The sequence below is a fragment of the Penicillium crustosum genome (assembly GCF_028827405.1).
Source record: "Penicillium crustosum strain IBT 35664 chromosome Unknown utg000001l_segment0_segment0, whole genome shotgun sequence".
NCBI lineage: Eukaryota > Fungi > Ascomycota > Eurotiomycetes > Eurotiales > Aspergillaceae > Penicillium > Penicillium crustosum.
This window is the reverse complement of record NW_026623122.1, coordinates 5,514,738-5,534,917: the sequence shown is the minus strand read 5'-3', so window position 1 is coordinate 5,534,917 and position 20,180 is coordinate 5,514,738. Positions and strand designations below refer to the sequence as shown.

The following is a 20,180-nucleotide window of genomic DNA, read 5'->3' as shown; positions in this document are numbered from 1 at the left end:
AACGACAGGAACAAACTTCACCGGAGGACTTTTTTCTTGATTTCCTTTTTACTCCACGGCTAGACCGTGCTGCTTGCTGGCCAGGCACTTTCGATACATGGAGGAACCCAGTGCGATCGCTCGCGAGTACACAAGTGGACTTCGGCCAAAGGATTGTCTCAATCTGATCCCCTCATCAGACAGATACAACCCCATTCCAAAATGGATACGGCCAGGAACTGGATAGGAAACAGCGTGGTACCCCACCCCACGTTTGAGAGCTTGATGATCCGCACCCCCCGGTCGCAAGCTACTCACCACATGGGGATCTGGATTCAGTACCAAGGGCTTTTGAGCTTCTTGGGCTGCACTCCAGGTCCATGGATAAAACCATCCCAATGACACAAAAGACCCGAAACTTATGCGGAGGAAAACAGCAAAGCGGGATACGGTGTCTCAAAAAGGGGAAGAAGAATGACAGTAAAGAGAGATATAGCGATGTATTATCCAACAATTGGTTGGATTTTTGATTTTTGATCTTGATAGATAGTGGTTGCGTTCTTATATTTTTGATTCAAATGACGTTTTTACATCGCAATCCATCCTTAAAACATGTAGATCTGTAGATCTGAAGCATATGCAAGTCATAACCTCGTTATCTCATAACTACCAACTGACTTTTTCTAATGAAAAAGACATCTAATCTATTTGATCCTACTTGAATACAAAGTATCTACTCTTCAGCATTCTCCGCAACCACACCCGAGAACTCAGCATTAAGAAACCGCACAAACGCAGCCGCAATCTGATCAACCGATAGCGCACCGCCCCCAGAACCATGACCCCGACCAACATACGATCTGTTCAAGCTAATCCACTGCCTACGCAGCCTCTGCAGCCGTGGCAAAGCCAAAATCCCACCAGCAGCGGCGAGTTCATCCGTCGTTCCAGACATGGCGACGTGGGACGGAACAAGGATGGGAATATTTGTCTCGGGAACCTCAATGGCGATTGCATCTTTGCGGCTGCTCTGCGCAAGCGCTACTTCCGCGGACGGGTAAGTCTGTGTGAAATTGCGGATTGCAGAGACAACCCCCGACGTCCGCTTTTCCATTGCGTACATTGCGTTGGAGTCTGTTGCTGCTGCTTGCACGGTGGCTTGGTGAGGGATGATTCGGGCGCGCGTTGAGAGCCCACCACGGCCGCCACCTCGAGTGCCAGTTGCTGTGCTGGCGACGTCTGAGATGGTAGTGGATTTGAGGGCGTCCATTAGGCTTGGGAGGGCTGTTTCCGTGGGAGCTTCGGTTGATGGGAGGACTACGCCTGTCAAAGCCTCGAATATGTCTGCTACCGGGGGTTCTGCGTCAGCCCAGGGAACTGTGAACAGAGGCTTATCCCAGCGACTGTGCGTGCTGGGTTCCTCGTAGCGGAAGATGAGGTTGTTGAGCAGTTCAGATGGATAGGCCTCCTCGGTGTCCTCGGTAGACTCTGCGGAGTCGGGTGCGGGGATATCTTGGGTTTCGGAGGTCTGCGCATCAGATATCTTTGGGTCTGCCTCCTTTCTGGCGTCTCGACGCAGTCGGGCGTCGTTGTTGGCGATGCACTGGTCGACGGGTGTGCCGACGTGAACCTATAGCAGAGTTGTCAGCCATTGAGTGTCGCAATTCATTGTATATGTTCCGATCTCATACCACACAGCATGTCGTTTGCGCAGCTTTCGCCTCACACCACAGCTGATATCTCCATCCTTTGATATAGTTCATTCCGTCCAGGATGACAATGCTGTCCCGCTTGAGCACACGCTTGGTTCTGGCGTATGCGACGCCGCGCGCCTCCTTCTCGGTGCGGGCATGGTCGTAGACAATCCGGGGATGGGACGAATCGTGTGAAGTGACAACATGGACCTTGTATCGAGACTTCAAGGAGACCTGCGCGCCTGCTTCGGCTGCTGCGAATACTTCATCTTGGTGTTTCTCAAACAGAGATGCGAGTTGGTTGGCGCGGTGGGTAAGACCGGAGCACGGGTATCCTGTTAAAACGACGAGCTAGATATGTATCTGTTAGATTGGATTGTAGTATGTAAATGGGTTCTCAACATACCGGCATCGTTGGTTGTCGCGGTGTTTGTTCACGCGGACTTTTTTTTTCCTATGCGGGGTGTGGCATGTGACCCGCATCTATATCCACGAACCACCTATACGCTCTGTCATGGAATTGTGGATTGATATTCTTAATTGATATTATTGTTGTATTCTATACTATTTAATAATGCGGATATAGGATTAAAGAAAAACAAAAAACAAAAAAAAGAGGTAGAATGCTGTTGTAATGAAATGGAGGCCTGGAGTATGAGGCAGAGATATTCAGTTCAGGTGTCTCGTACAGAGATGGTGTATGTATTTCTATTTTTCTAGAATAGATCTCGATCTCAGTGTATATAGATTCTATCGAACTTTTGTCATGTAGTCATGTCATCGTTCCAAGTAGGCCGGGGGTATCAAATCAACGGCTCAAACAGTTTTGGATGAATCCTCCAATTGATCCTGCGCCCATCGGATCTCATATCCGAATACGGTTCTTCGGAGCCTTTCATCCTGTAAAGAGTCAGCACTATGGCCATAATCCAGAGAACTCTCAAAATGTAGACTTACACCAGGGTCTTTCTCAAACAGCACAGCATCCACTACCTTCTCAAAGATCTTGGTAACAGTAAACCCGCTCGCCTCAGCCAACGGGAAGAATTGCTCGGTCTTGGGCAACAGCCAGGGTTGGTAGGGGGTGAAAATAACCAGAGCAACAGACTTCGGGTCCTTCTTCATGGTCTGCTGCATGGTCTTGATCAGATTCGGGTGCTCACGGTGGCTGTATACCACATCCGCCATGATCAAGACGTCAAACAAGGATGGAGAGCCATCGGCAGCAGGAGGCAGATATGCCCGCAGCGGGGTCACATCACTGCCCCATTTGTAGCCATCGACGTGAAGGCGGGGCTTTCCGTCTTCCCGCGCGGGGATAGCATCAGCTGCCAGCTCTGCATTGTACTTCATGTTTTCAACAAGATCTGGATCCGGATAGTCGGTCAATACCACAGTCCGGGCACCCTGAATGGCGCTCACAATGCTGGGAACGCCTGCTGCGGCACCAATCTCGAGGACATCCTTGTTTCGGATGAGATCTTCGGTGTGCTCCTCAATGTAATGAGAGCTGGTTCGGCCAGCGTTCCATAGCAGATTTCCCTGTCAAGGTCTGTAAGTAGGCACCTCGGCTAGTCATATCAATTGATATCATACATAGAGGGGGTGGCTGCCCACAAGACGGACGCGCACTTTCTGTCCCGAGAGCATGGAGTGCTCGGCAAATGTTGGGGGCGCATCTTCGGGGTAGTACCCTTCCGGGTCCTGGAATAGATTCCCCGAATCAAAATCGTCAGCCATGGTAGTATATATGACTTCAATGCTTTGGAGGGGAAAAAATTATATCGGTTATCAATTCCTTATCGGAGTACCAGTTGATGCCTCAGGCATAAAATCATAAAAGTGAATGCAGGTGTGGGCTAACAGCGGGTCTCTCGGCTTCCCGAGGTCGGTATTAGACAATCAGACGATGTCATTTCCAAGGTTAGATTGGCTGGTCATCACTCTACACATGGAGAAAGTTGTAATTATCGTGATTATTGACTGTTCCATTACATAGCTAAATGTAACATCAAGATCACGTGCATAGTACTACCACGTGATTGGATACAGATACATCGTGTATGTAAAATCGTGCGGAGAAAAGCGTGGAGATACCGTCCCAATACCGTCCCAATACCTTGCAAATACCCGACCAAACCCCCCTCCGGACAAATCTCGGGAGGGAAAAACGTTCAAATGCCATATGCACCCCTGAGAGATCATATGTAAATCTCTGACTTTCAAGCTTTAGACTATCTTTCTCTTTTCGTCGCTTCTCTTTCTGCGATTTGGTTGTTAGTCCAGCGTCTGCCTAGTGGAAGTTACCCCCGCCGGCTAAATTCGTCTTAGCCTTGTGCAATTTGCATCGTCGAACGGCTTCGATTTCCTTGCCACTCTGCTTTCTTTTCCACTCTTGATCTCCCATCGCATCTTTGTCCATAGCAGCAACATCTCTCCCCCGTTCTACCCATCTACATAAGTCCACACCCACGGCGACCTATTCTTTTTGCATTTTGAAGATCGGACTGCTACAGTCACGTCATGGACTCGACCCTGCGGACAGCCTACAACCCTCAAGCACCTCTCGTCCAACCCACCTCCTTCCATCCCTCTTCCTCGACCCTCAATACTTCAACCGGTCAGTCCAATATGGCAGCCGAGGCTCAAAATACCCTAGAAATCGCATCAAATGCGACCAGGCAGGTGTTCTCCTCACCCTCGCTACAATCTGCCTGTTCCCCGCAGAACTCCGCCCCTCCCATGCAACCCTTGTCACAGGCATTTGGCAACACCTCCAACCCGAGCACCCTTCCCATCGCACCCGCAGCCAATGCCCATGCATCGTTACCTACAAATGCAGCCCCCGCTCCGGCGCCCACGTCCGATGCTTATCCCCACCAGATAAATGGTCTTGGGGGTCCAACTGCCACGGCGCCCTTTCTACAGGATTTCAACCTCGTCGCTGAAGCAGCCAAGCGTGCTCAAATGGGTATCGTCATGCGTGATCTCGAGAGTGTGACTCTTTGATTTGAGGTTTGCCGCTAGATAGGGCAGGACCTAGATCGGGCGGAGATGCCGTGTCGGTTGCACGTGCGTCTCCGAGGTGCATGGACTGGCTCCATCTTCTAGATACATTGGGGTTGGGATTACTACGGCGTATTATACGTGGGCTTTGGATTTTGGATTTCCTTCTTTTTTTTGGATTCTGCAGACGCACCTTGCTATCAGAAGGGTTCTGTGTTCGACCTTGCATTCCCTTATTCGGATGCTTTGTCAGTTGATTCTGGTGTTTTCAGACGGTGTTTCCCTGGTGCTTAAATTTTCCTTATGGCTTATAGCCCCTATACCATCTACTCACGAGACATGCAATATCATCCATTAGAAAAAAAAAATTTGTGCAATGATACCAAGGATTAGGAGTTAGAGGCGTAGTATTCCGAATTATCACACTTCACCTAGACATACAGAGGCTCTGTGTACAAAGAAGTGACTTGTATTCTATACCTCTTTCAGGTCGACTTAGTCTGCATATATGTCCTTTTCCGGGGTTTATATTTCTCCATTTAAGGAAAATGTTTAAAGGATGCCTTTATGATGCCTCTACAAAAGATGTGAGAGATGCTAATTGTAGGCGAGTTAACCCAATATTAGTCCTGAAGGTGGATATCCCAATCGATAACAAAGACCCCTTTGAGGGCCTATAAGGTTTATATTTTTTCCTCCATGCTAATCATGAGTCCATAAATGCGAAGGCAATTATAACCGACGAGATGAACCGACGATCTACTCTTTTATTCCAATTAACTCACCCCTCAACCAAGCGGTGACGTAAGGACCTCGGGTATCCTTCCTTGAATCTGAGGAATCTACCTAATCTACTAGATTTGGTATCAGAACTTGGCGATCGGGACCTACTGGATACCATTTTGGGATAATGACGTTACTGCCGTGAAACTTTTTCCCCGCGTTTCCCCCGAGGTCCGTTGCCAAGTTTGGACTAGTACCTACATGACCCGCGCTCACCGCTTGATCTCTAAGGTTTTTCTGCATATCAGGTGACCCGATAGCCTCTGTCGATCCCTCCACTACTCCACACTCATATTTGCGATATACATCTGTCACACTTTTTTTCAACCGAAATATGGATCCATTACCTCTGGACAAAACACCATCACGACAAATCCATACCGAAACCACCGAGATACCTGCCAAAGCTCTTGTTGATGAAAACATTCCTTTTGTGGAGTGGGGATCCCAGGTACAGTACAGATGTGGATACCATTTGGTCCTCAGAGTAAAGAGATGGGATATCCTATTCAGCAATTTAGTGCGGCTCTACTGACTTCTTGATATTAGCTTGTTGAATGGGCAGTGCCCGATGAACTGCTATCACTTTCGTCTCAGAGTCTATCAGCCAGTGGCATTCCTTGTGTCCCGCCATCCACGGGGCTCACTGGGATATATGGACAATGGGAGGGAGCGGGCCTTGTTCATAGTTTAGACCCAGTTCGCTCGGGGCAAATATTTCTCTATCCATTGTCCCTTATAGGCCTGACGCTCCAAGACACTGTCGAAGTCACATCTACTTTTGACCATACACTGAGGATATTGACACCCACACCTCGAATCTACATGTTAACATTAATACGCTATCTTCTCGACCACCCTATTAGTAACAGTAGCAGGTATCATGTGCATAATGATTTAGTGGGTTTTATATCCTTTTACATTTTGCACGATACACCCCTGAATACCAAGGATGGCAAATTAGAAGATGACGAAAGTGAAGAAGAGTTCCAGAAGAGGGTAGAAGAAGCAGTTCATGATATCAAAACCTGGGACTGGGACTCAACGGAAGAAAGATTCTTGGTCATTGCTGAACGTGTCATCCGCGACTGTCGGACTATTTCAGAGCTATCTAGTTGCAGGCAAGCGCAAAATCCTGCGCGTCCATCGTCACCTCGAGCAAAAAGTGAACAATAACATGGAGCTCATAGAACTTTCGAAAACATGGCAGCAACTCCTCCTTTGGCTTTTCTGGGTAGGCTGTAAAATCAATACGAAGATTGTTCTTAGCAAGCCAGTGCAAAATAGCCCTCATGTCCTCAAAATCACCACGAGCTTTTCTAATACTTTGCGGACGGGTAGATTCAGCAACAGAATACCACCTCTTGATCTTTGTAAGGATGAGAACGGATGGGTGTACAATCGGGACTGTAGTCGGATGGTCAGAGAAGGTTCAAAGTCTACACAGTATAAAGTGTAGGCGAAGGGATACTAACTTGTGGTATTGGTATCGCCATCGTAGCCTAGTAGGTTTCTGGTAGAAGCATAGTGCAGGGGAACCGAATTCGCGTTAGGTAGTTTCGTCTGTCGAGCTTTGCCGCCTCGAAGAATCTCAACTTTGACCACATCGTCGCCGTGCATGAAGACCAGGTTATTGGCACGAGTCAGTTGGAATCTAGAGACCCGAAGCAGCATCTGTCGGACGTTTGCCGGGTCTTGGTCAGCGATGAGATCAACATCCTAGTTCAAGTTTGCTTGAGTAATTGCGTCAAGGGAGTTATGCCTGTCGAAATAGTAGAAACCGTGGAATGGACCGAAGTAGAAAAGTAGACATAAGTACTTTCAAATAAATCAAAGTGCTATATCAAAGGTTATACATAGAAAAGTGCTTTTGTTACCGCCTTCGTGTGCACCTAAAAAGAGCATCCAAAAGAGCATCCAAAAAACATCACAAGGCCGCATAAGCGGCCGACTATTCTTGTTATCATCATTTCAAAAATTACCAAAATTATGTTATATCTCTAAATAAGTAACTAATATAAATCCCTTAAACCCCTCAAAGAGGCTATAAAGAAAGGATATTATAGACTAACTTTGTTGAGATATAAAGCTGTAATCTATCGCATCTACTATGTGTGGCGACTTGCTTGTGAAAGACGTTATATAGTGGAGGGTTTTTGTTTTATTTAATACTGGGGGCATAGAATCCGAGGTATGCAAGCAAGTAACTTTAGCTATTACAGTAATTACCAAGATCTATGCGCTATGAATCTTTCTGAAAAGGACAATAATAAAGCAAATCCTGGTAAAAGAATCCACACTAGATACGGTGCTCGGACTAATTACTCCTTGACTTGATCCTAGTCTACTCCTGCAAGATCCCTATATCCCTATGCTAGGACCACCATAGTTATAGTACTTCGGAATTAAATCCATTCCCTTTTTTAAGCGATCTTAAATGAAAATGCACGGCCATTCCAAACACGGCAGCCAACTTTACCCGATCATTCTTCCCACCTTGGCATCTTTTTGGTCACGGGTACATACTTGCAAGTTCGAGGCATTTACGTCTGTTTCATATATCTCGGTCGCGTTTAGAATACGTAATCTCGGACGTTTTCAGCCTTTATTTTTAGGCATTGGTTAACGGGCTGCCGTTAGCCGGCAATTGCTTAGCTTAGAGTAAAATGCTTGCATGGTGGCGCAATTAGCGTATTTAGTAGACTCGAAATGTACAGTCTCTTCAAGGGGTTCTGTATATGATATATTATTCTGATATGTCAAGGGGAGAAACGAAGCCTAATATTTCAAATAAAATCCAGAATTTCCCAAAAGAAGATTCTTAATCCCAAACACCGAGCTATGCGCAAGTCAAGCAGAAGTAGAAACGAAAATCTCAAAACATGAACTAGCGATTAAGAAAACGAAAATAATCGCTGTCCATCTCAAAAATCGATGGATATAGCAAGCGCAGAAAAAAAAAAGCGCAAAATGCAAAAATGCCAAAAAAATGATTATACCGGAACACCCCTTGCGCATGTATGTACGAATAGCCGTGTATTGCACGATTTGAGCACCGCTCCCATACTCATAGATGAAGGTCGATGCTTTTCCTTCTTTTTTTCTTTGACGATCTTATGATATTTCCGGCCATTAAATGAATGAAGCTTGGCTCCTGTTTCCGTATTGAGTTGATGAACCGATCAGATTCGGCGAAGATATGCTAGCCGCCCCGGAGGTAGTAGGTTTGCCTCGCGAAGAGAAAACCGATAACCGACGGGAGATTCTTTGGCTCATTCTCCGTGTTGGGGAAGACCAATTATCGAAGGAGATGATGGACATCGGCCGCGATCGCGGGGGTCCGTGGGATGTCATCGGAGCCTCTGGGCGAGACGGGGGAACAGTGAAGTTGGGCCCGTCATAGATCATGGTTGAGCGACGCCTGAGCTTGTCGGTGGTTTGGCGAGCGTCCATTGAGATGTCTTCTCGGATATCGCCTAGGACGTGCGAGACTCGACGGAGGAGTTTGGGAGGTTTGCCGTAGATGGAGGGTTCTCGCTGCTCTAGGCCGTAGACTTCGAGAGGGGTTGAATCGGTTTCCTGATCCATGGGGGAGGAGTAAAACCGAGGGTACTTGACAGCCATCGGGGCTCGGCGGGTGTTTAGTGAAAGTGTGGATGTGGGGGGGATGTTGGTATGGAGAAGGATGAGACCCGGATGAGACGCTGGAGGAATAGGAACTGTTTGTTGCAGATGAAATCAACATGGCTTCCAAAAGCTGTGATCTTTGAGAAATGAGAAAGGGAAAAAGAGAAGAGAAGGGAGAAGGAAAAAAAAAAGGCCAAAAAAGGGTATTCTGATGGAATTCCGAAAAAGACCAAAAGTGGATCAGAGACATCAACATTTTAGTCCTGTAACACTTAGATGACTAGTAATTTTGCTTTTTTGTTTTGTCTTTTTAAATTACTAGTACTATATATTATCATAAGTCTTTCTACTAAATAGATCTTAGCAATTCGAGCCTTTGACTGTTACTATTTACAGTATGATCTGCTGTATAAACAGTAACAGAAGGCTGTCCATGTGGGAGGACCGTGGGGTGATCCGATGTCTCAAAAGATCTTACACGTTGTCCTCGATCCAATGACGCGGCAGAACAAAGCCACGATCGTTTACATACCCGTGGGACGTAATGCTACACGGGTAGTATGGTACATTCTTGACGGTAGAAGCATTCCAAGGTTCCTATCCCCCACGTCTCCCTCGTACGCAACAAAGACGACAAATAGCCCCGTGTTGCGACATTTACTCCGTACCAAAGGGGCAAAGACACCCCATCCACGGTTCCCTCCGGGAACTGTGGATTATTGATTGCTGATTGGTCCGATTTCCGCTCAGGGGGGATGGCGCCATGGGTCTATACTTTTTTATAGAAACTTTGGAACCAAATGAAACAGAGACATTGAAGACATCAGAGAGATATCAGAGACATTTACTATTAAAACACAAGGTAAAAGTATATTCGAAAGAATATTAATGATATAGTCATTGATATCTTTTCTCTCTACAACATAGGGGAGAAAGCCACTTTCCTATTGAGTTTTGCCGAGAGATCCACCTGGAGCACAGGAGAGAACCATAGCCACAAACGAGCCCACAAGTTCGGAGCTTGGGAGATGCCGCATCGTATTCCAAACTATTATTGAACTATATTATACCCCGTACATGTTCATTTATTTTCCATGGTATTATGTTGTAACAAGTAGTACATATTAGCCATATTATTTACTCCAAACAATACTACACAATATTGTAACCTACATATGTACGGGCGCTTCCCCGCACCGGTAACTCGGGAGCCGGGAGTCGGAAAGTCATCTCAGCTAATTCATTTGCTACATTTCGATCGTGCCTATCATAAGTGCCCAGAGGCTGAAAAAACTCTCCGATTACATCACAAAGCGGAGGTTGGTGTCTATCTCGAGTCAGCTGGCTGGTGTCACACTAAAAAAATAAAAAAATAAAAAAATAAAGAAAAACAAAAACAGAAAAACTCACCAAGGGGATGGCTGCAGCTCAGTTGCGGCTTCTGCGAGTATTTGCCCTCAAGCTCATTTCGAATTGTGTTCAACAGCTGCAGGTAACTTTGCTGTGGCCACTGTTGCAATGATTTAATAAACGCCCAACTCAATGCACCACGCGCCTGTCCGTCCTGGAATGTATCCGCCCTGTTTCCGGGGTTAGCTTGATTTTCTTATTTATTGGCCTTTAACTTTTCAAGCTAACGCCACTTACGAGGTCTGTGTGTCCTTGGACCCTGAAAACATCACAACGTCAGCCGGAGAGGTTTTGGTCATGATGGTGCGCTCACGGGCCGATTCGCCGTTGACTGCCTTTTTGAAGAACCCGATGGCCGTTGAAGCGACACTGGAGAAATCGCCCTGTCCATACGACGTGAATGCACTGAACAAGTCTTGAGCTGCCTCCTTGGCCAGGTTGGGCTCCTTCAGAACACCTTGCGTCGAGTAGACGTATGGCAGATCCAATGCAGTGCCCGAGTGACACGAATCGAAGATCGCCGTCAATCGCACTCCCGGTCGCAGTGGACGCACCATGATGGCATGCATATCATCGTCGACAATGTGACCTGCGGCACGGTAGTCCAGTGGGTAGATGACATCGTCGAATCCATCGTCCTCGTCTCCATCCAGATCGGGAGTACGACCTCCGTGGCCAGAGAAGTGGATGAACAAGGCATCGTTAGGTTGGGCATCCTTGACGAGCCAGTGCATGGCACGTAGAATGTTGGCCTTGGTGGGAAGGCTCATCGGGTTCCGTTGGTCGTCGGTGAGGATGACCATGTCCTCTCGCTTGTACCCGAATCTCTGGGTCAGGAAGTTGGACATGTTAGTGACATCGTTGATACAGCCTTTCAGTGCATTGGGCTGTCCTGCATAGTTGATTCCGATCAACAAAGCCCTGCGGCGACCGGTACAGGCCGAGTACTGGAACCTGTAGTTTGAGGGAGCACCTCCACCGAATTGTTGAAAATTCTGGGGTGGGGTTGGGGGCAGATTCGGAGAATTTGCACGAGGAAGCCCTGTTCGATGGTTAGTGCCGCTGCGAAAGTTTCCTTGGCATATTGAACAAGTTTACCATTTTGAGGGGCACTCAGACTATGCTGGTGGGAGGGAGGACGAGGGGATGGAGTGTGGCCGTATGGCGGGGTAGGAGAGTGAGGATATTGGGGATGCTGAGGATAAGGTGATGGTGGGTAGGGGGAATGGTTAGGACCTGGATAAGATGATTGGGGTTGATGATAACCGTAGGGCTGAGGAGGATAGGGCTGAGGCGGGGGGTTGCCATTGGGGAGGTTGTTGATATCCTCCCCATGGGGGTGGCCCCTGTCCTGGAGGGGGACCTGGAGGTGGATAATACATCTTTTCACAGATTTTATAAATCTCTCTACGATGGAAAGGGAGAAAAGAAGGTGAAGTTGAAGTTGAACAGTTTAAAAGTAATTCGGCTGACTGGGGTGGGTCACGCAAATTAGGACCTTTACGCTTTCCCTTTGAGACAAGAGTGCCCGGGCAATTTTTCTATATGTATAAAGTGTACACTTCTCAAGATTGGGGGATATTGGGGGATCCACCATTAGGGCTGCAGGTAAATCACTTTAATTCAGGTTTTTCCCATTGAATAACTCCAATAGTCGTACTCCATCGGGTATCCATGGATATGTGCGTACTATGTAATCTAACATGTAACGATGAAAACAAAAGCCTAAGGCTGTAAGTTAGGCAGCGACTTTTCGTGAATCATGTGACCAAATGCGTCGTCACCTGATTCCTTTCCAAAAAAAAAAGGACAATTAGTCAAAAAATCAAGAAAAGTAAGAAACATTTCGAAGTACAGAGTAAGAAAGAACTAGACCAAGCATAGACCTGGGCAACTTGCATAAAAGGGCGTACGTGAGATTTGCCTCTGAGGCGGTGGCTTGGAAGAGAGGCGTCATTGCGGCTCTGTACGGAGGGCAATAACACTGTTGTCATGGGGCTTAATAGATGAAAACTTAGCGTAAGCACGGAAAACGTCTACGGGCCTATATTACTACATGTAGTAACCGCTAGTAGTGGTAACCTTTTATTCACACTATAGCTACCCGGGGGGCCGTATATGCACCGAAGATCCGATAGGAGTAGGACTGGAAGGATCTTGGATAACCTGCGGCCCTGCGGACCCCACCCAATCCGTGTCACGAGTCTCAGTCCTAATGGAGACGGATGAGCCGCATTTTTCGGAGTCTTGGTCGTAATCCGAAACAAACAAAAAACAGAAGAGGCTCAACAGGATCTGAGCCCCTGCCAAATTGCGTTATTCCGTGATCCAGGGATCTACTCTTACTTTCTTACTCGTAATATCCCCGGAGGCTATGCCTAGGTAGGTAGTTTTTGTTTTTCAAGGAACATTCTAAGGTTTCAAGGTTCCGAATTTTTAATTGGTGAATCATTCCAATGTTCCACTTGCGGTCAAGATTGTGCGGCTCCAAGAGCTTCCAAGGTTTTTAGTACGAAGGGAGTACCATGGATTTCAGGTGGCACTATTCCCCTTTGCGACAGTCCATTGATCTGTTAGATTTGAGCCTCACCTCCTCTTTCCCTACTATCTCCTTTCTTTTCTAAAACATAAATCTCGTTCCTTCCTTATGATTTTTTGAGATATGGGCTTTGTGTTTTTTTCTTTTTTTTTTCCCTGTGGCAGTTGCCATTTTGTCTGAGACACTCCCTTGAAGGCTAACAGACTATTTGGCCACTTTTATAACCATGAAGACTATACAGAGTCTGGATACTCTTCCATTTGACGTGTTTTACCAGATCGCGACCTCGCTGGACGATCGTGACTTCGTGAACCTTAGCCGTACTAGTCGTGCTCTCTATTCTCTGTCACACAGCGAACAGATTGCTCGGAAAACCGTCGAGGTAAGGCCAAGCCAACCCCTCGCTTGAATTACAAGGCTGATCCCAGTTTACAGAACTTTTTAGCCCACAGCAAAGAAGGTCAGGCTGCCCTGGTGGCCCAGTCTGGTTTTCGAAAAGCCGTCGGACATCGGCTTGCTATCCACGAGGCTGTTGCCATGGCAGACCCTTACTCGGTGGTCTGCATAGGCTATGGCGCTGAATTTCTCTACAACCAGGGGTATCTGTGCTACCGCTCTGATCATTGGATTCGGTTGCTGTACGTGCATGGAGCTGCGTTCAGGGAGCGTGTCATGGACCTCCGTGAGGTGATCCCTCGATTGCTGGAAACAGGTCCCGTAGAGCCCGGTGTAGAAGATCGGGTTACGCTCTTGAGCTACTGCGATGATATTCTCGTCTTCCGAGTGGCCGACATCAATGCGACCGAAGACGCATTACTTGTGGTCAATATGGCATGGCGACAGACCCATCAGGACAAGAAACGTTCCCTGCTCTATGCGGAGATCCCAGCATCCGCGCCAGTTTTTGTGCGGCACTGTGGATCTTACATTTGGTATGGCACATTTACTGCTGCCGATGGTTCGGATGGTGTGTGGTCTATCACTGGTATGGATCTCGAATCGGGGGAGTCTATTGAGTTCCCACTCGACCGAGTGGTCGATGGCGATCTTGGGCAAACATTGTGTTTTGAGATACATGATGAACATCTCTATGCAGTTTCGACACAGGTCGCTTCAGATGACGATGAAGTACACTCCTCTTTCTACCATTGGTTCTGTCACGCCCCTCGTGAAGACGGCCGCAAATGGAACGGTCGCTTGTGGCGACGAGAACACCAAGAAGGCCCGATTAATGAGATGTGGACTGATCTCTCAATCCGTAAGGATGAGATGACTGGCCGGCCAGTCATACTTGAGTGCCGCCGTGAGTGGCGTGATGGCAAGAGCGAAAACCACCGTACATACTACACACAGCGACTTCCTACCCCAGAAGAAGCTCTTGCACCTCTTTCAGGAGGTACCTTCGAAACTCCCTCGTGGGTGTCTGTGGATGATGACCTTGAGAACGATCACCCCTATGATGAGCGGCCTGCAAAGAGACTGCGGCGGCATTACCATGCCGAGTACGAGTCTGGCTCTACCATGCGACAGGAGTTCATCGCAGCTCGCACCAAGCACAGGGGCTACCATCTCGGTGCGTCTACCTTTGTTGACCTTGTCAACGACCCTGTCGGTGATAATTTACGGTCTCGAGATCGGATTCGGTTACGTACAGTGTCACGCAAGCGCAAATGTCCCATTGACGAGGAGGGAATTGAGGGACCTCCCAACCGCCTGTTCCAGCCCACCCAGGTGGATCAATATGGCTTTCCTGTTGAAGGTTCCGAGGAACGCTTTGAGTGTCGTGGCGTGCGCATGTGGCCTCCTGACGACGCCCCGGCTGCATTACAATCATTGCTTTGTCCAGGCCCGCGCACTGGATCTGTGAAAAGTATCGCAGACGAACGCTCGATCGTCTACTCGATCGACGCCCCTGGACTCCCTCCTAATCAGCAAGCTCTTATCGTCATTAGCTTTGATCCTCATTTCCGAATTCCTATTACGGGGCCTCTTCCCACTCCTACATGCCTTCCAGAGTACCAGGCTCCCGGGGAACTGTTCCCACCGACGCTAAAGCCACCACCTCCGTATTTTCCCTCAAATAACTTGGTGGAAGAAGCACCGCCCTTTTACATGGGTGTCAGACGCGGATACTATATGCACGAGATTAGGGATTGATTCTGGAAGACTCTCGTACCGTAATTCAACCCAGGCAGGCCCACATACACGATAGGTCATTATCAATAGCCAATATTAATACAAAAACAGATTAAAATTTAAATCAGCTCAAAGTAAACTTTGTATACGAGGTCGTGCATGCTTCCATTTCAGCAATACGAATGACGATTCGGGCATGTAGGAGGCCTTGGGTAGCAAGCCTCATTTCAGATTTACTATTGAGCGTTGCTGGCAGTTAATTGGGTGCCCTGGGCATCAATTGAAGTAGTAAACGGGCCCTATATCCGTATGTGTTCTATTCTACAACAACCACGAAGCCCTAAGAGGCTGACATCCACAGAGTGGAGCCTTTGATTACTATTTGAATATCCAATAAGCTATCTAATTAAAAGACACGGAGCTGCTAGGACAAGTCATCTGGACAAAAGATAAATCCACTTTGGCATGAACCTACTCCTTATCAAGTGCTTTTGTCAAGCTGTTGCAGTGGAATATGCAAGCCTACAACCTATATATATATATACGGAGTACACAAGGACTAGATCAATTCATATCATTATATCATTTGTAATTTATGCATTATCACCTGCACCGACTCAGCCCGGACACGCAGCCATGTATACGAAAAAGTACACTAGCCCATGCACTGCCCCAAGAATGGAGTCGACAGGAAAAAAAAACAAGAACATTAAGACCTATCTTCATCTCTAAAGATAGAAAGACAGCAACGCATGCCCACAACGCCATCCAAAAAGAACCATTGCCACAACCCAAAGGGGGAATCAAGTATCGTCTAGGCATCAGCGAGCATCTCGCAATCATGTACACAAAACCCAGGACCCGGAGACCTTTATCGACAGGAAAGGAAACATATATGCCAAAAAAAAAGAAAGCAGGAAAAAAAAAAAGTCAAGGTGAAATGGGATCGTCATCTCACAGCTTTTTGTACAGTCCAGCCAGTGAGTTGATGATTAAATCCCGTTTGACTGGGTTCGTGCCACGGAACATATCACGCACCCCAATGCTCGTCTTCATCTTAGATGCAAGCTCGGAGGTTTCGGATAGTATTGAGCTGTCAGAGTCACTGTCATCACCACTCGAAAGGTTGCCTAGCAGCTTGCTCGTTTCGCCCCCTGATTTGAGGATATCTGTGAGGGTTTCATTCCCGCTGAGTAGGTTGTGAACAGTGTTCTTGATCAGGTCGGCAATTGGCACGTTGGCTGTCAGCGTTAGCTGCTTCATCACGTCGGTGTAGTATGGCACCAACGTGCCATTCCAGGTGACCGTTCGGGTTACTGTATCCAGGGCCAAGTTTCCGGTTTTGATGGCCTTGGCCTGTGACGCGAGCACCTCTGCGAGATTATCGATCATGGTGTGTATGTCGAGGATTCCGGTGAGAGGGAAGACGTTGTCGCCTGGTTTGATGGTAACGTCTTTGACGGTGGCGTTTCCAATAACGAGATCGCCGCTCTTCACGTCAAGGACGAGTGTGCCGATATCAAGAGTCAATACTGACGGGTTAGGAAGGGAGACATTCCCGATTAGGTTGGTGCCGTCTGAGCGGGCTGGAATGAGTCCACTGTCGGAGATGCTGAATTTCTTGAATTGGTCCAGCACTAGAATATCAAGTTAACTTCGCTTCTAGGATATGACTTGATTTCTTTCGGCTTACCTGGTGACATAATATCCTTATCCATAGTGACCTTGGACTTGAGCACACCCAAGTATGAATTGGTTACACCTCTGACCGACAGCGCCGTCTCCTTCTCGAACACCACATTGTGCACATACTCATTCCAGGTGGTCAAGTTGGTCAGTGGCGTTTCGATCTTGCTCACGCCTAGGGTGGTGTTACCCTTGATGACTTTGCCGTCGATCTTAGCCTGGCCCCATGCATTGTCTGCACCGACATCGCGCACGAACAGATTCAATGTGATCGGCTCGATGCGCACTGGCAATGCAATTTTGAGATTCAATGCCGACAGCAGGGTCAATTGAATCTTGTCCGGTCGCGGGTTTAGGACTGAGGCATTGACTAATACTAGGTCGGACTTATTGACGACCATCTGTGAGATAGCTGGGATGGCAACCAGGAAGCTATAATTGCAATTAGTATTTGTTTTTTTGTAGGTTCCAAAGCATTGAAACTCACAAGACAGGCAGGAAAATCGCCAGGAAGATGATAGTCACCAAAAGATGCACACACCAGAATCGCTTCCAATGGCGCTGGAACTTTTCAGTGCGCTTCAATTTCCTCGTCTCCAATGATAGACCCCCGGCCGATTCGACATGTGCAAGTTGGGCGCCTTCATCATCACCCTTGGATATCAATGGCCCACGATGAATACCTAGGGTATATTTGGCATCATCTGAAGTCAGATATGCTGGTGTATCTGTATTCTTGCCCATGATCGCAACAATCTCGACTTGGTGACCTTTAGAATAGAAGGGGGAAGATTCTGCGTATATGTATTTTAGCGCAAAAGCACCCCCGGACTTGATCTCCTCTCCATACACCGAAGCGGGACCCCGTGGGTACGAAAAAGATTAAAAAAAAAGGAACAAAGCGGGTTTATCGTCGGAGCAGGATTGCTTTCTTAGGCAAATGACGCAGAAGAGGGGAGGGATCAGCGCTTCAGGAGATGGCGATCTGCTACCAGCCGCGGCTTATTCCTAAAAAAGGCGACACTATTCACATGGGCCGAGATGATCAACACCCTTGGACGTTGAGAGGTTTCTCGGGGTTTTGCGGGGGGAATTTCTGGGGAAGAAAGATTCTGATATTAATGGGATCGTTATACTCTTGACAATTATTTGACAAGATTGACCAAACTCTCTCAACATGTCTTTCCCTCCATCTCCCGTCTCCCCAGTGGACGAAAAACCCTATGACCTTCCAAATGGCTCCAATGCGACCGCAAGCAATATAACAAATGTCCCAGGTCGTCTCCATGCCCTGGAACAACTAGAGGTTCTCCCCAAAATGCTGCAGGAGGGCATTCTCTTCGCAGGATCTGGTGCGACACTGCTACTACAAGCTGCCATGCCCGCAATCCGTGAAGCAGGCGCCAACCACGGCGGCCACAAAGAGCTAGCCACCGAGCTTATCGATGCTCTACAGGCCAATATCAGCTACATCTCCTGCCTGGTCTTTGGTAGCCGCAGCGAGCGCAAAGTTCTCATCGATCTCCTACAGGAGGGTAATCCGCCCCTGTTGGGCAGCGGTCGCTCGAATCGTTTCGCCGAGCATCCGCCGCTGCAGTTGTGGATGGCAGCGACGCTGTACGCGACCGCGACCGATTTCTATCAGCGTGTCTATGGCCGCGTGGACTATGCCAGTGCCCAGCGCGCATACAGCGAGTATGCCTTGCTCGTGAACTGTCTGGGTCTCCCCGCCGGTACCTGGCCGGAATCCCGTCAGGCGTTCTGGTCTTACTGGGACGATCAGGTTCATCAGTTGACTGTGTCGTCGGATGCGGCTCAGTTTGCCAAGGACCTTCGTGAAAGTAATGATATGCCGCGCTGGGTGCAGTCTTTGAAGCCTTTCTTGCGGGTGACTACGATTGAGATGTTGCCCCCGACTCTGCGTGATGCTTATGGTCTACGCTCGACGGTGACTACTCGGGCCCTTTACCGCACCTGGATGGGCTTCTCGGTCGCTCTTTATCCAGCGATGCCTGATAAATGGCGGGCATACCCTTTGAAATTCTATCAGGATCGTCTTAAGGAGAAGATGGATGGGAAGGAGAAGGTCGATGGGAAGGAGGTTTAAGAATGATTATATAGTTTTCTAATGTTTTGTTTTTCTGTATATACCCGTTAATGAGAGACATGATTGTTCGATATGATTTGAAGGTTCCATTGTATTTCCGTGTAGATACATATATACTCCTTCAAGAAATGCTTTCAATTGCGCAATAAAACAAGATAGCTATAGTAATTGTCATGATTCGTTCCTTTTATCAGTCCCTCACAGTGATCCCAGTATACCACCCAGAAGCTTGGAAATATCATCAACCAGCTAAAGTGCATTAGTATAACGGACAAGCCCAAAGCAGCGAGGGCAGTACATACCGGTGTGGCATCCTCAATGAGGGTCGTTGTGTTCCCGACAAAGCTCTTAGTCAACAAGCTGTGGGCATTGTTCAAGATATCCTGCAGGATATCGATATTATCGGCGGCAAGCAACTTGGCCGCACCGTCCAGGATAGTATCCAGCTTGTTGAGGTTATCGGTAGTCAAGAGGCTCTGTACGCCGCTCAGAATCTCGGGAAGCTCCTCGAGTAGACCACCCGTGGCGACCGGGGCCGGTGCAGCGACAGGATTGGGACGAGCCTCGGGGGCAGCTAGAGCCAATGGGGCCAAGGCCAAGGGGAACAAAATCCGAGAGAAACGCATTGTGTTATATCGTTATATCGTTATTATTGATGGAGTGAGGAATGGGCAAAGGAGAAGATCGTATAAACATCCAGTGCCTTATAAACAAGCTAATCTGGATTTCCGTACGGAATAGATGCAACTCTCATTAGCGTACAAAGTACTAGGAAATTGCCCGAGGCCGTTGGTCCCGAACATGATCTAGATTTTAGATTGAGGCCGAGGGAATAAGCAATGCCATGTGAGAGGAATAGATGAAGTGCATCTGTAGGAAGCCAATGACGAATGAGAGAAGACGAGAATCCAATACGCAAATTATACGAACATTTTCCCCCGCATGTCCCCTCCTCCGCCCCCAGAAATGTCGTCTTTTAGTGGAAGATCGTCGGGTTGATCCCCTTTTTTTTGCCCTTTTTATACCCTTTTTCTCTCCTTTTTCAGGTTAGTCCTATTCGCTTGTCTCACAATGCCTGCTCTGACCAAGTCCACTTCGGAGAAGATGTTCGCTTTAGTAGTGATCGGCGAAAGCCATCTATCTTGTTCTACGATATACATATGGATAGATCTAAAAAGGACCTTGCGTATTTCGTATACTTTCTACGATGATG

General features: G+C 47.7%; 10 protein-coding genes across 10 annotated transcripts; 3 read left to right on the top strand and 7 right to left on the bottom strand.

Annotated features, from left to right (window-relative positions):
• Positions 1-712: 712 nt before the first annotated feature.
• On the bottom strand, positions 713-2,085 carry N7487_002082 (putative RNA polymerase II Elongator complex associated protein Kti12; the record flags this gene model as incomplete). The annotated part of the gene is made up of 3 exons (XM_056869829.1): positions 713-1,609; positions 1,671-2,024; positions 2,080-2,085. 3 exons carry the CDS (start codon positions 2,083-2,085, stop codon positions 713-715), a joined length of 1,257 nt encoding a protein of 418 aa, XP_056734613.1.
• Positions 2,086-2,489: 404 nt separating this feature from the next.
• On the bottom strand, positions 2,490-3,413 carry efm7 (putative nicotinamide N-methyltransferase Nnt1; the record flags this gene model as incomplete). The annotated part of the gene is made up of 3 exons (XM_056869828.1): positions 2,490-2,573; positions 2,631-3,215; positions 3,270-3,413. The coding sequence occupies 3 exons, from the start codon at positions 3,411-3,413 to the stop codon at positions 2,490-2,492; spliced, it is 813 nt and encodes a 270-aa protein (XP_056734612.1).
• A 783-nt stretch (positions 3,414-4,196) lies between these two features.
• On the top strand, positions 4,197-4,682 carry N7487_002080 (uncharacterized protein; the record flags this gene model as incomplete). Its single annotated transcript, XM_056869827.1, has 1 exon — positions 4,197-4,682. The coding sequence occupies one exon, from the start codon at positions 4,197-4,199 to the stop codon at positions 4,680-4,682; it is 486 nt and encodes a 161-aa protein (XP_056734611.1).
• Positions 4,683-6,573: 1,891 nt separating this feature from the next.
• N7487_002079 (uncharacterized protein) lies at positions 6,574-7,181 on the bottom strand (the record flags this gene model as incomplete). Its single annotated transcript, XM_056869826.1, has 2 exons — positions 6,574-6,869; positions 6,938-7,181. Coding segments are annotated over 2 exons (540 nt in total), but the record flags the coding sequence as incomplete, so codon positions are not given.
• A 1,413-nt stretch (positions 7,182-8,594) lies between these two features.
• Positions 8,595-9,086, bottom strand: N7487_002078 (uncharacterized protein; the record flags this gene model as incomplete). The annotated part of the gene is made up of 1 exon (XM_056869825.1): positions 8,595-9,086. The coding sequence occupies one exon, from the start codon at positions 9,084-9,086 to the stop codon at positions 8,595-8,597; it is 492 nt and encodes a 163-aa protein (XP_056734609.1).
• A 1,304-nt stretch (positions 9,087-10,390) lies between these two features.
• On the bottom strand, positions 10,391-12,456 carry N7487_002077 (caspase family protein; the record flags this gene model as incomplete). Its single annotated transcript, XM_056869824.1, has 5 exons — positions 10,391-10,416; positions 10,500-10,669; positions 10,737-11,541; positions 11,598-11,845; positions 12,413-12,456. The coding sequence occupies 5 exons, from the start codon at positions 12,454-12,456 to the stop codon at positions 10,391-10,393; spliced, it is 1,293 nt and encodes a 430-aa protein (XP_056734608.1).
• Positions 12,457-13,264: 808 nt separating this feature from the next.
• fbx15 (F-box domain protein) lies at positions 13,265-15,195 on the top strand (the record flags this gene model as incomplete). The annotated part of the gene is made up of 2 exons (XM_056869823.1): positions 13,265-13,420; positions 13,474-15,195. The coding sequence occupies 2 exons, from the start codon at positions 13,265-13,267 to the stop codon at positions 15,193-15,195; spliced, it is 1,878 nt and encodes a 625-aa protein (XP_056734607.1).
• Positions 15,196-16,128: 933 nt separating this feature from the next.
• On the bottom strand, positions 16,129-17,604 carry N7487_002075 (DUF3712 domain-containing protein; the record flags this gene model as incomplete). Its single annotated transcript, XM_056869822.1, has 3 exons — positions 16,129-16,811; positions 16,868-17,292; positions 17,348-17,604. 3 exons carry the CDS (start codon positions 17,602-17,604, stop codon positions 16,129-16,131), a joined length of 1,365 nt encoding a protein of 454 aa, XP_056734606.1.
• Positions 17,605-18,037: 433 nt separating this feature from the next.
• N7487_002074 (oxygenase MpaB family protein) lies at positions 18,038-18,967 on the top strand (the record flags this gene model as incomplete). Its single annotated transcript, XM_056869821.1, has 1 exon — positions 18,038-18,967. The coding sequence occupies one exon, from the start codon at positions 18,038-18,040 to the stop codon at positions 18,965-18,967; it is 930 nt and encodes a 309-aa protein (XP_056734605.1).
• Positions 18,968-19,165: 198 nt separating this feature from the next.
• Positions 19,166-19,593, bottom strand: N7487_002073 (uncharacterized protein; the record flags this gene model as incomplete). The annotated part of the gene is made up of 2 exons (XM_056869820.1): positions 19,166-19,216; positions 19,270-19,593. The coding sequence occupies 2 exons, from the start codon at positions 19,591-19,593 to the stop codon at positions 19,166-19,168; spliced, it is 375 nt and encodes a 124-aa protein (XP_056734604.1).
• Positions 19,594-20,180: the final 587 nt, after the last annotated feature.